Source organism: Xenopus laevis, chromosome 6S (assembly GCF_017654675.1).
Source record: "Xenopus laevis strain J_2021 chromosome 6S, Xenopus_laevis_v10.1, whole genome shotgun sequence".
Lineage (NCBI taxonomy): Eukaryota > Metazoa > Chordata > Amphibia > Anura > Pipidae > Xenopus > Xenopus laevis.
This window is the reverse complement of record NC_054382.1, coordinates 16,415,810-16,430,255: the sequence shown is the minus strand read 5'-3', so window position 1 is coordinate 16,430,255 and position 14,446 is coordinate 16,415,810. Positions and strand designations below refer to the sequence as shown.

At 42.8% G+C, this 14,446-nt stretch overlaps 2 protein-coding genes across 2 annotated transcripts in view; both read right to left on the bottom strand.

Annotated features, from left to right (window-relative positions):
- The window catches only part of LOC108719842 (enhancer of polycomb homolog 1), a 52,967-nt gene extending 38,725 nt beyond the window's left edge, over nucleotides 1-14,242 (bottom strand). The window contains exon 1 of the mRNA XM_018269057.2: nucleotides 13,966-14,242. The gene's annotated coding sequence lies outside the window, so the exon portion shown is untranslated. The remainder of the gene's footprint in view (nucleotides 1-13,965) is intronic.
- epc1.S (enhancer of polycomb homolog 1 S homeolog) lies at nucleotides 246-3,611 on the bottom strand. Its single transcript, NM_001094516.1, is given in 1 exon segment — nucleotides 246-3,611. A coding segment is annotated over 1 exon segment (345 nt). The 5' UTR covers nucleotides 3,310-3,611; the 3' UTR covers nucleotides 246-2,964.
- Nucleotides 14,243-14,446: the final 204 nt, after the last annotated feature.

The window sequence follows — 14,446 nt, the reverse complement described above, 5'->3', positions numbered from 1 at the left end:
ATAACTTAAAAACCATAAAAAATGTGTAATTAATGTATATTGCAAAGTTGCTTAGAATAATGTTTTCTTTTTTTTTAGGTATATTTTTATTTTGGGGTTGACTTGCCCTTTAAGAAAGACTATTAAAGTTTATATAAGGGATGCACCAAATCCAGGATTCAGCCTTTTTCAACAGGATTCGGATTCTGCCAAATCCTTCTGCCCGGCTGAACCGAATCCAAATCCTAATTTGCATATGCAATGTATATATATTTTCCATGTTGATTGAAAGACGTTAAAGGGGTTGTTCACCTTCCAAACACTTTTCAGTTCAGTTGTATTTATAGTTCCCCAGAAATAAAGCCTTTTTTCAATTACTTTCCATTATTTGAATTAAATCTGGCATATACAGTAGCTGCAGAAAAACTGTTAAATACAAGCAAAAATGAACTTAAAGTATTGTTCCAAAATGAACTAAATATTGTTCTTAGAAACAGAATTGCGTCGGCCATATCCTCCATCATAGAGGCTCATAAATCTGATTTGTTTTCAATGCTTGAATTTAATGTTATTAGGAGTCAGAACATTTTTTTGCAACTTGTTCTCCAGATACCCAAAATTGCTTCCGTCTCCAACACTCTGGCCCCAACAACACCCACCATTTGGGAGGTAATGACAATAAACTTGAGTCAATTTGCATACAATAACATTGCCTGAATGCTTCAGAAGAGCTGAAAGAAGTGAACAATCTGACTGCTACTGTAGGTAACCACACTCGAATTATAAGTACAGGTAGGAGACCCATTACCCAGAATGCTCGGGACCTGGGGTTTTCCGGATAACGGATCTTTCAAAAATTTGGATCTTCATACCTTAAGTCTACTAGAAAATCATGTAAACATTAAATTGGCTGGTTTTAGCTCCAATAAGGATTGATTATATCTTAGTTGGGATAAAGTACAAGCTACGGTTTTATTATTAGAGAAAAAGGAAAATATTTTTAAAAATTTGGAGTCTATGTGAGACGACCTTTCCATAATTCAGGGTTTTCTGGATAATGGATCCCATACCTGTACTTCCATCACTTTCCAATATAATATACTCCAAACAATAAAGAAACACTCTCCCCTATTATTCAAACCACAGAAGTCCAACTATTGTCAAAAAGTGAGTCCTCTCTTAACTTAAGGTGGCCATACACAGAGAGATCCGCTCAAACGAGTGGATCTCTCCCTAATATGCCAACCTTGAGGTGGGCAATATCGGGCTGATCCGATCGTGGGCCCTAGGGTGGCTTTACGGGCGGTCGGATCACGGGACCGCATCAACGAACAGATGTGGCCGCAATCCGACTGGATTTTTAGTCGCATCCGATCGAGATCTGCACGACTTTCGGCCAGATCTCGATCAGGGAAGCCCTTCGAGGGCCCCATACACGGGCCAATAAACTGCCGACTCGGTCTGTCTGCAGCTTTTATCGGCCCGTGTATGGCCACCATAACAAAAAAAAAAAACCTTGTAAACAACATCAGACATGCAATTGGGTACAACGGGGTCAATCTCCAATACACACGGCAGCTTCATGTTGGTTCCAACACAAATAACCCAGGGCAGCATTATGGAGCTTGAGTCTGTCACAATGCACCTATATCACATAATAGTCACTATTCATGCCTAGAGGAGCTTACAATGGAGGTAGCCCATCACATTCATACACAGTACTTCTCAATTTTTTTCAGTAGTCCACTAACCTGTCTGTATAGATTTGGAGTGTCAGAGAAAACCCATACACACAGAGAAAGAACATACACATACATTGCTGTTAGTGTCCTAAGAACTCCTTCCCTACATTCAGCAGAAATATATTCAGCTTACTCATAGTTATCAGTATAAACTATATTCTGCCCTAAAGGCCAGGATACTAGGGATGCAAGTGTGTGCAAGTGTGTGTGTGTGTGTGTGTGTGTGTGTGTGTGTATATATATATAGTGTCTGTGAGGCTGCTGCACACACTTTAAAGAGTGTTAATGCCCTGGTGCTAACAGATAAAGTATAAACAGATTGAAGAAAAGCTGTTGCACTCTAGGGACTTCTTGCAAATAAAAACCTTTTATTTAGATCAACGTTTCGACTCTCACTGGAGATATATACATATAGATATATATCTATCTATAAACATTGGCACTCACGATAAATCAAGTTAATGATGCCTGGGTGCAGTAATTGAAAATGAGTGATACGAAGGTCATCTGTAGAAAGCGCACTCACAGGTCTTGTGAACATTAAACTGTCTTTATTGCAGGAAAACAAACGTTTCGGCTAAAGGCTGGCGTTCCAGCCGAAACATTAGTTTTCTTGCAATAGACTGTTTAATGTTCATGAGACCTGTGAGTGCGGTTTCTACAGATGAGATATATATATATATCCTATTTTACAATCTCTATTAAAGTGGTTTATTAAGTGGATCTGCTTCTATTTAAGAGGTGTATTTGTGCACTGTGTGAGGCAAGCTCCAGACCCCACATCATTCACCAATAAGCCACAGCTGTGAACTGGGTTTTACACTTTAAAAGGTGTTTCAGTGCAGGACTGTGATGCTATACAAACACAGACATATCATATGAGATATAAATATATTATTTTGTAGCACAGAAGAGGTTTCCAAGCAATGTTGAGTTCCTATACAGCAGCACCAAGTCAAAGCAGACGACATTAGGGAAACTCGCCGGCTTTCTCTACTGTTAATCAGCTTCCAATGTACACAAACAATCCCACAAGGTGAGCAAATGCCTGATCATCAGCTCCCCCCAGCGGCATCAGTCGGATCAACAACCCTCACTCAGGCCCAGCCCCAACAGTCAGGGAGAGAAAACACACACACAACAAAATGGCCGACCGCGGCCCCGTCACGTGACTCCTTTGTGCCTTCCCGGCTGCTAAATTCCTCCCAGGAAGCACCGGCGGACAAACCGGAGACATATATCCCTACAGGGAGATGAGTATTAGCCCTACAAGCCACCCCGAGTGCGGAATTACAAGGGGAGAGGTATGTGCGCCATCGCCGTTCCCGTCGGGGAGGAACATGGCGGCCATTTTGTGTAAGCTTGCGCAGAGCAGGGACCGGGTGGAGGGGGGGTATAAGCGGTAAAAATAAAGTGAAAAAAAGCGGAGCATTACCGACTCTTCTTCCTTTTCCATGCCCGTCGGCATCTGCGGCACGGCCCGGTTGATGGAGGCATACTCGTGTAAATCCGGTAAATCCTCGCAGCGGAAGACGGGTAACGGTTTGGACGCGTCAAGCGCCCGCGCCCGGAACGATAACTTGCTCATGGTGTGTCTAGCAGAGAGCCATGCGACCGACGAGCGGGGAAAAGCTCCCGTGCCGCCCTCTCATGGAGATCTCTCCGCGCCCCCCCTCGCTGCCTCCCCGCCAGCCTTGTTATTCCGATAATAATCACTAATATTAGACAGGGCGCTTATCCTGGCACTCCCGGTGGCAGTGGCTCAGTTTGGGGGGCGCTTTGGTGGGAGTCTTTGTGCTCCTGTGGGTCAGTCTCTCCCTCCCTCTTCAATACGCCATGGCCAACATGGCGGACATTAAAACTCCGCTGTCTGCTCCCCCAGCCAACCCGAGCTGCGCAGCCATTCCCAGAGTGCATCGCGCACTTGCGCGCTCTCCAGCCCCGCAGAGGATAACAGGGGCGCGCGCAATCGCTCCTCGTGCTCGCGCGTCTGTGACAGGACCCCGGTGTATGAGGGGGGTGCAGAGCATGTAGGGTCCCTTCAGCTGTCCCCCTGTTTGTTGTTATGTCTAAGTGCCACAAAGCCTTCACATCCCATAGAATCACCCCGAAAGTGTGAACAAACGTCACTCTAATCAACTTTCCAATAAAAATGTTAAGTGGATTCATAAAGTTAATGTCACTGCAATTAAAAACACAGTCTGTCCCTGTTATGACTCATGAAACATTGTAGCGCAATTGTTTCTCCTCCAGCCCTGACAGGACTGCTCCTCACTGCTGCCTCCTTTCATTTGCTACTTTCCCACCTTTTGTGACTGAAAACAGATAAATATATAGGAAGGCCGGTATTTTTTTCCAGTAAAGGTGGCAACCCTAAATATAAGTAATAATAAATGAACAATACCAATACATTTTGTAGCATTTTTTTGGTGCGTAGATGTGGTCACTTAAAGGAGAAACAAACCCTTAATAAAAAAAAAACCTCTACCTTACATAGACCCCCCCCACCCTGGGCAAATGTCCCTAAAGACGCAAAGATTTTGTTTACAGAACAACTGATTTTAGCGAAGTCCGATTTATCGTGCGGTTAGTGGGATTCGAACGATCGAACATCTTCTGATTTTTCGGCGACATCTGTCAGGAAATTGATCGGCCAGGTTAAAAAATCTTTGTCAGTCCCAGTGCAATCTATCTAAGTTTGCAGGGCCAAGCAGGCAGCTACCCTTTGTTTTCCTGACAATATTGCCTGAAATGGCCTTCTTTCTTTAAAGGAGAACCAACCCCTTGCTAATAAAAACCCTAACCCCCTACCCTACATAGACCCCCCCCTCCCTGCTCCCCTGGGCAAATGCCCCTAAGTCTTTAATTACCCCTCTGTGTAGATTCAGGGAATTGGAGTTCACAGGGCGGCATTTTCTTCTCTTCGGTAATCTTCGGGAAGAGAGCGGCATAACGGCACATGTGCCGTTGGAGCAATCTTCTGTTTCACGACAACTGTGCATGCGCCGAAAGTCACGGAAACTGCTGAAGTGCCAGAAGAAGTCACGGAGAGAAGAAGATAGTGCCCGTGAACTCAGGTGCCCTGAGTCTGCACCGAGTAAAGAGTCAGGGGCATTTACCAAAAGTTAACACCTAGCTAGGCTGGGGGGGAGCAGGAAGGTGTCTATGTAGGGTAGGGGGGTAGAGGTTTTTATTGGCAAGGGTTTGGTTCTCCTTTAAAGCTGAAAATAGTCAGAAGGCAAATAATTTAAAAAATTAAATAAAAAATAAAGGCCAATTGCTAAAAGGGGTTGTTCACCTTTAAGTTAACTTTTAGTATGTTATAGAATCGCTAATGCTAAGCAACTTTTCAATGGGTATTTATTTCTTATAGTTATTTAATTATTTGACCTCTTCTGATTCTTTCGAGCTTTCAAAAGGGGTCACTAACCCCATCTAAAAAACAAATGCCCTGTCAAGCTACACATTTATTGTTATTGCTACTTTTTATCACCCATCTTTCTATTCATGTCGTCTCCTATTCATATTCCAGTCTCTTATTCAAATCAATGCACAGTTGCTAGGGTAATTTGGACCCTAGCAACCAGATTGCTGAAATGGCAAACTGGAGAGCTGCTAAATAGCTCAAGAACCACATAACAGATAATGAAAACCAATTGCAATTTGTCTCAGAACATCATTCTCTACATCATACTAAAAGTTAGCTCAAAGGTGAACACCATTAAGTTGCTTAAAGGGGAACTCCACAAAAACATAAGCTTTTTGAAAAGTAAACATAATTTCATTAAGCCTAGCCTCCTGCTCTCCTGCTGATCTTCCTGACTGCCAGGATTTCAAATGATGCAGAAAGAGAACAACTGTTAAACAGCTGGATTTCAACATAGAAAATGGCATTTATTCATACTTTTTGAAGAAACAGAAAACTGTGATGGGTATGTTATGGGTTTCTGTGTTATGTGGGCCTCTTTATCAAATTTTGGTTCGGAGGCCAGAGTTCCCCTTAAAAATACATACTATAGTAAAAGTTAACTTAAAGGTGAATCGCCCCTTTAAACTGGGTCAGACACATGGAAGGTTGTCGACTTCATGCCCCAATAATTCCCTTACAATATTCCTTAAAGGAACAGTCACTCCAAAAAATTTAAAGTGTTTTAAATGAATGACAATATAATGTAGTGATGCCCTGCACTGGTAAAATTAGTGTACAGGTATTTGCTTCAGAAACTCTACTATAGTTTATATAAACAAGCTTCTGTGTAGCCATGATGGGGGCAGCCATTCAAGCACATGATACACAGTAGATAAGAATTTCTGAAGAATCCCATTGTATACTACAGAGCTTATCTGTTATCTGTTGTGTATCCTGTGCTTGAATGGCTGCCCCCATGGCTACACAGCAGCTTGTTTATATAAACTATAGTAGTACTTATCTGTTATCTATTGTGTATCCTGTGCTTGAATGGCTGCCCCATGGCTACACAGCAGCTTGTTTATATAAACTATAGTAGTACTTATCTGTTATCTGTTGTGTATCCTGTGCTTGAATGGCTGCCCCCATGGCTACACAGCAGCTTGTTTATATAAACTATAGTAGAGTTTACCATTGCCCTTTAGATATGTGCCTGTGTGTTTATGGGGACCTCAGACTAGCCCAATTTGACAGATATCTGGGCAAAAACCATGCAGATGTCTATCAGACAATGCCGATTTTCCCATAAGATCGGGGACCCTAGTCTTCACACTGATGTCTTGTATTACCAGCTGTTGTAATCCGATAGTTTGGGCCAACGATCAAATAAATGGGTGGTTGACCTTTCAGTTAACTTTTTAGTATGTTATAGAATGGCCAGTTCTAAGCATCTTTTCAATTGATCTTATTTATTTTTTATAGTTTTTCTTTTTCTTCAGATTCTTTCCAGCTTTCAAAGGGGGCAGTAACGTAACTAGAGGGGGGCGGGCCCTGGCACAGGATGTGCAGCCGAGCCTCCCGCCCCCCCCTCCGTACGTATATTTTTTTCTGCCCGCAATTCCGCAGGAGTCAGTGGCGAGCGAGCTGCCGGGGGGCCCTGAGGGGGTGCGGGCCCTGGCCCAATCGCACCCCCTGCTCCCCCGGTAGTTACGCCACTGAAAGGGGGGGGTCACTGACCCATCTAAAAAACAAATGCTCTGTAAGGCTACAAATATATTGTAATTGCTACTTTTTATTACCTATCTTTATATTCAGGCCTCTCCTATTCATATTACAGTCTCTTATTCAAATCAATGCATGGTTGCTAGGGGAATTTGGACCCAGCAACCAGATTGCTGAAATAGCAATTTGGAGAGCTGTTGGATAAAAAGCTAAATAACTCAAAAGCCACAGATAATTAAAAATGAAAACCAGTTGCAAATTGTTCCAGAATATTATTCTCTACATCATACTAAAAGTTTAAAGATGAACAATCCCTTAAAGCCTGATTCCATAGGTAGGAACTTCGGAGAAAGATCCAAGCTTGCCAGTCATGCAGATTTTATAGTGTATGGTCTCTTTAAGGGTGCAGGCACACCAAAACTGTCCTGCCATTTGTCTTTGGGAGACTCACTGACCCAACAGAAAAGTGTCCCTAAAAAAAGTTTTCAAATCTTGGCAAAGGACTGAACAGGGAAATACCTTTCTGTATAAAACTTTACCTTTACAGAAGTTAAGAAGAATTCCAGGTACTGATGGGGTCATCAGAAAAAAAAGTCTCGGTGGGGTTATTAAATAAAGATGCAAAACGGACAGGGGCATCGCCATAAGTTTTCAGTTCAATTTTTTTGTTGTTGCAGAAGGAATTTTAAATTGCTTTATATTTCTGTTTCTTTAAAGGGGTTGTTCAACTTCAAACACTTTTTTTTCAGTTCAGTTGCTTTTCAGCTAAAAGTTATTTAGCTTTGTATTCAGCATCTTTCCAATTTGGAACTTCAGCAGCTATGTGGTTGCTACAGTCTTGTTTACCATAGCAAACAAGCAGTGGCTTACATAAGAGACTGGAATATATATAGACGAGGAACTGAATTGAAAGATAAGGAATAATCCCCTTTAATGTTTAGTGGAGTAATGGTGCTCCCTACTGGAGTATATTTCCTGTAACGGTGGCAATACTCTATAAGATCAGCTTTGGTGAGGTTGCCAAACAAGTGGCTCTTTCTCCTATATGTCCACCTAAGGTGGATCATAGACTTTAATCTGATCGTTGGCCGCAGGGCCAAACAATGATTGCAATGGCGAATATACAAGCGTTCGAAGCAAAGACTGCATCAACTAGCAAATTTGGTCCCCAATCCGACGGAAAAAAACAACCTTCCCAAACGACATCTGCTGATGTCAGATAAGTCGATGGCCCATCAGAGGTCCCCATACACGGGCAGATAAAATGCCCAACAACGTTGCCTCTAAGCTGTGGGTGTCCTGACAAATTTTGAGGCTGATGGAACTTTCTTACACAGCTCTGAAGCAGTGTAAAATAAAGGCGGAAATCTGGCTTTCAACATGGCGTAAAATGGAACACACCTTGATCTATTCGCCATTTATTTTATACAGCTTTTTACACTGTTTTTCCAGCACATTTTTTTTTTTTTACACAGTATAATAAACAGACCCCTTTAAATTTATTCTGACCTGCACACAGGGAGTTTTTTCATGTGGGCAATTCAAAGACTTTAATCTTTCTGAACCATAAAGCATGACAGTACTGCTGTTTTAAAGGAAGGAATTAGACACATCGCTATGAGCACCAGGAAATAGAAGTATCTATGAAATCCCAATGAAAGCGCTCACTTTCTTCCAGAATGCGTCCTTTTAATGCTAATGTTACAGGGATGCCAGTAAAAGGAAAACTAAAACTATAGACGCCGGTTGGCAGTTCTCCGGGTTTGCGGGTCACGGGTCGGGATGCAGATCTTCTCATTTTTTTCTGATCACGCCAACTTATAATGATGTCACTTCCGGTTTACAATGACAGCACTACCTGTTTTACTCCAGTTTTTCTGATCACGCCAACTTATAATGATGTCACTTCCAGTTTACAATGACCACTTCCTGTTTCTTGATGGTCAGCGGGTCGCGGATTGGGTTGTGGATAAGGTACGTGCGGGTCGGGTAGTGGGTCCAAGCGGGTAAGTATGTGGGTTGCGGTTCGGGTTTAACAAATTGTTCCATGCAGGGACTCTACCCTCCATTCCAAACCTGTCTACATAAGTATAATCATGCCATGTGCTGCCTTTCTAATAAGCAGATACTGTATCAGTACTTAGGATTGTCACTGCATCAACAAGCACCACTTAAGAGTCACAGCCTAAATCACAGACAAGTGAGGGCCACCTTGTATTCTGACAGCAGCTCTCAGTATTCAAGCACTGCAAGACAGTAGCAAAACCTGCTCGAAGGAATCAGGATTACGGAGACACTCACTGATGTACCACACAGAGCTGATTTCCCCAGTAACAAGCGTGTGCAGTTAATAATGCTCTCCATTCTCCATATTAATTTAACTATATCTGCTATACTTCAAAACAAGAGAACCCAAGAGCCTGTAGCAAATACACATTTCACGCATTTTGAAATCTACCTTTCTAATGTTTTAGTTGGCCAAAGACTGGCTCTAACCCTGCCAACTTAACAGTTGGCCTATAAAAATAGGATGTTCCATTCATATTGCAAGAGAATCTGGAAAACCTATGTCTTGTGCTCATCCCATTAAATATAAGTAAGTACCCCCAACATTGTCAGTTAGGGCCCTTACACTCGGTTGTTTATTCCTGTGTTACAATCCACCTGGCTTCACCTCAATGAGCAGGGCCGTTTTTTTAATTGACATAAAAAATTGTGCACCTCTAGGCCACCCATCTGCATGCACCCACAAATACCCCTGGCTGCTCGTACCACCCTCTAACCACCATCCGTTCCTATGAGATCATCTTTACTGGGTGGAGATTTAAAGGAGAAGGAAAGTCGTTTAGCACTTGGGGAAGCCAAATGTTAGGCACCCCAAGTGAATGTATTTACTTACCTGAAACCCCGAGCCGGTGCTCCTATCAGCAGAAAACTGCACCGGCCCGGGGTTATTCCAGTGAGCACCACGGGGTGATCCATTTCAGGCTTCTTCTTGCTTCAAATTTCCCGGGGGAGACCCATGTGCAGTAGAATGAAAAAGCCGACATTTAGTTAAAGTTCGGCTTTTCACTCTAATGTACATGCGCAGCCGTGTGAAGAAAGAAGAAGTCAGAAGAGATTTGTGGTGCTCACTGGTATAACCCCGGGCCGGTGCAGTTTTTGGTGCCTAACACATGGCATCCCCAAGTACTAAACGACTTTCCTTCTCAATGTCATAATCTTCTTCCCAGTGAAGTTGCAGCCAGGGGGCAGCATTCCGTCCGCAGACTTCTCCAACTGCAGGGAGATGCAATAACAGATGTGTGTAAAGGCCCTAAGGCTTTTTTTGGGAAAAGCAGAAGACAAAACATGGACATACTGGAACATGTAAAACAGATGTAGATGTGAGGGGCTTGGATAAATAGACTTTGTTGGGCCACACGTCATATTAAAGGAGACATATAGGATAAACGAAAAAACCCTCATTTTGTAGGCAATTATGAATAATAAATGTGCTCCCTATAGATGTTCACTGGTCCCTGTCTGTGTTTCAAATGAGGGGTGTGGGTGTCCTAACAGTCCCTGCCAGAAGCACAGTAGGAGGGGGACAGCCAATCACTGTGCTGCATTCACACAAGCAAAGATAGGCTTCAGTTCTCTATCAGGTCAGCCTAGCTGCTTATTGGTTCTTATCCTACTGTGCTGAGTGCCGCCGGCTCCCCTGCACAGCCTGAGAAAGGAGGCAGCAGGAAGTGGAACAGATGGGCAGGGCCGGGATTAGTAGGGTTTTTGCAGGACTTTACAATAAAGTAACCAGAAACACAATGTATATATCTAAAAGAGTTTAATGCACTGGTACCTTCTTGTTTTTTTACGTAAAATGTCTCCTTTAAGAAGTGTCCTCCAAAACACCTTCAGACCTTTAAAAGGAGAAACAAACCCCTTGTAAAAAAAAAAACCCTACCACACACAGACCCATCTCTCTACACCCCCCAGCCTAGCTGCTACCCCGGGCAAATGCCCCAAGCTTTTTACTTACCCCTCGGTGCAGATTCAGGGATCGGAGTTCACGGCAGCCATCTTCCAGGTCTTCAGGTCTTCTTCTGGCGCTCCTGCATTTTCCGTCAGTTTCGGCACACGCACAGTTGTCGGGTAATTGTGATGCCACACCGGTCTCGTCAGATTACCGAAGACCTGGAAGATGGCTGCCGTGAACTCTGATCCCTGAATCTGCACCGAGGGGTAAGAAAAAAGTTAGGTGCATTTGCCCTAGGTAGCAGCTGGGCTGGGGGTCTATGTGGGGTGGGGTAGGATTTTTTTTTTTAATAAGGGGTTTGTTTCTCTTTTAAGCAACACAAATACAAAGTTTAATATCACTGCTACACTGTACAGGATTTACAGCTTCTGCTATATCTGGCCACAAGCAGTGGCCCCTGCAAAAGACCTGATATTTTACTGAGCCAACTGAAGGACATGTCAGATAACAAAGGACAATAGCTTGATAATTACAAATAATGTTATACAATGTAACTTTTGTCAAGGTTGGAAATGGAACAGATACATTTGGGAATATTACAATATTATATATATATATATATATATATATATATATATATATATATATATATATATATTTCCTAATTGTATTTTATATTTAGTGGGTCCTTTGCTACATAAAACATGTAACATATATCAAAAAGCCAAATGGACAATATTATCATTCACAATACACCAGAACCTTTTTATCGGATGGCTCATCTAAAATTTAGACCTGGAGACTTTGTATTCTGAAATTTACTCCCTATGACAGTCCAAAGCTGATCTGCAGGTGCCAGTTCTTGATCCCAATTAAGATCTTTATTAGACACAAAACAATCCTATCCTGTGCAGGGGCACACAGGCAGATTCTGGGAGATTTAGTCGCCTGGTGACTAATCGCCTCTTCTTCGAGACGACAATCCCCCCGAACTACCTTCCGCCTGCTATAATGAGAAAACGCCAGCGCAATGGCACTTGCAGCGCTTAGATTTCCGTAGTCGCCCAATGTTGCCTCATGAGGAAACTTCAGGCGACTTCAGAAATTGAAGCGCCGCCAGTGAATTGCCGCAGGCGATTTTTCATTTTAGCAGGTGAAAAGCAGTTCGGGGAGATTGCCGCATCGAAGAAGAGGATGATTAGTCGCCAGGTGACTAAATCTCCACTAATGTGCCCGTGCCCTTAGGGTAGAACTCCACGGGCGACTTTCAATGCGATACCGTCCGTTCTACCGCAATGAGAGTAATTGCTGGCGTCATGATGGATGCACCGAATCTAAGGTATGTAATAGGAATGTCGGATGTTGTCGCTACGTGCATCCTACACGATTGTCAGATGCGAATGCTGCATGTTGCGTCTTCATCCGACAGTCGTGTTGTGTCGGATGCACGCAGCAACAACATCCGATATTCCTATTAAATACCTTAGATTTGGCGCATCCGACATGATGCCTGTGATTAGTCTTAGCGCGTCAAAACAGACAGTATCGAAACGAAATTCGCCCATGGAGTTCTACCCTTAAGGTATGGAGATCCAAATCACAGATCCTTATCCAGAAAACCCCAGGTCCCAAACATTCTAGATAACAGGTCCTAAACATTCTGCATAACAGGTCCCATACCTGTAGCAGTTTCAACCCCATGTTGTCTATTCACAGAATCTGGCCCTGTGGTCATTTGTTAGTCTGGGTGTCTGTGCCACATTCTTTGTGAATATTCACCCCCAGACAGGCATTGGAAAGGCAACACAAAGGATTAACTGTTTCATGTCCTGCTAGAGCCTTAAATGCTAGAACATTCCAATAACAAGACAACGTCATCAACATTTTTATTTGTGTAACTGAATCTCATTGTAACACTGGCAATTTTTTAATTATAATAACCGAGTTATATTAAAAATCAAAAGAAGATATCTTTAGTGCTTTTAGCCTTCTTTAAAGCCCTTAGCAACTTTTTTGGGGGGAGGGGCAGCAGCTCAGCCTTCTCTGCCTCTGGATAGCATTTCCCTATAGATTGCTCAAAGACTTTCCCTAGATACAGTCGGAATACGACCCCCCCAGCTCTGAATCCTAATGCATTATACAGGGTTAACATCATAATGTGCTTTTATAATTCAGCAGAGAAAATGGATCAGCCTGGAAGAGACAGAAGCTGGCTGCCATTGTTGGAAAACAAATGGAGAATGAACAGAGAGAGAGAGAGAAAATGTCAGACAAACTGCCCTGCAGTTCACTGCACTGTTCCCTCTGCCCATGAACTGAAACACACAAACTACACATACACACACACACACACTATACAAGGCACACACATGAAACGACAAGATCAAGTCTTGCCCCACCTCTATCTCCCCCCTTTCTCTTAGTGAAACTGACATATTAAATTGTTTAAGAGAACCACAGCGCCACCAACACACATCAATGTAGGGAGAGAGAGAAACTCCCACCGTGTGCAAAAATACAGATAAAAAAAATTAAAACCTCACTATAGATTTCTGTATTTCCACCTGAATTAAATACTTACTCAGCCACCATACAGCTCAGTGGATCTCTCCAGAAGAAATAAAAAAGAACCACTACCAGCCATAACTTAATGAGATAAAAGAAACCCCTCCAGTGCCAGTCTCTAGCTAATAAGCCACTTCAGATCGTTCCACTAATGAGCCCCCCCCCTTTATCTAAAACCCAGTGATCATTAATTTCTAAGCGATCCGCAATCGATATCACCAGGCGAGGTGGAAACAATGTTACTGCTTTTATTTGTAAACATGTTACAAGGAATAGTCTCTTGTATGTAGTGGGGGGTCAGAGGGAAAATATATCAGCAGAGAACAATATGGCACAGAGGAAGCACTTGCACCACCTCCAGGGACACAAAACACTTATTTGTATTAAATAAAAATATATGGGGGTGGGGGATTAAAAACAACAACATACACAATTAGAAAACAGTCAAATACAAATATGTATATTTTTTTAAAACAAGATACCGAAAAATGTGCATTGTCAGAATAATGGAATGGAGGAAGAAGGCAGAGGACTTTTACAGCACTTTTAATAGGAATTTAAAAGAAATGGATGTCTACTAGTAAACTCACCTTTCCAGCAGGCAGGGAGGTTGCCAGTCCAGAGGGAACAATATAAGCGGCATGTTGGTGGCACACAGTCTCCAGGCAGCTGCTGTCTCTCCAAACATCTTGTAATGGAAAAGGCAAAAAAGAAGTGCTACTTTCTCCTGCCCCCCCCCCTCCACTAAAACACACACACAGGACTGCTCTCCTCTTCTTCCTTAATCTTCAAGCTTTGTAAGAAGACAGAAAAAAAAAAAAAAACCCCAAAGAAGATTAAGAAGCAGAGGAAGCCAGAAGACTCCAGGGTTAACAACTTTGCAATGGCAAATAGGCGTGTTGTGATTGGATGGGAGGGCAGTGTCCCTCCAATCTGCACTATTCCCCCCCCCAACCTCCTCCTCAACTACCCCCCACCTTCTGCAGCCTGGAGAAATAAAAAAAAAAAAAGGCAGTGTGCCATTTTATATTCCTATCATACAAACAGTCTGCCTTCCTGTGAAATCCAAAC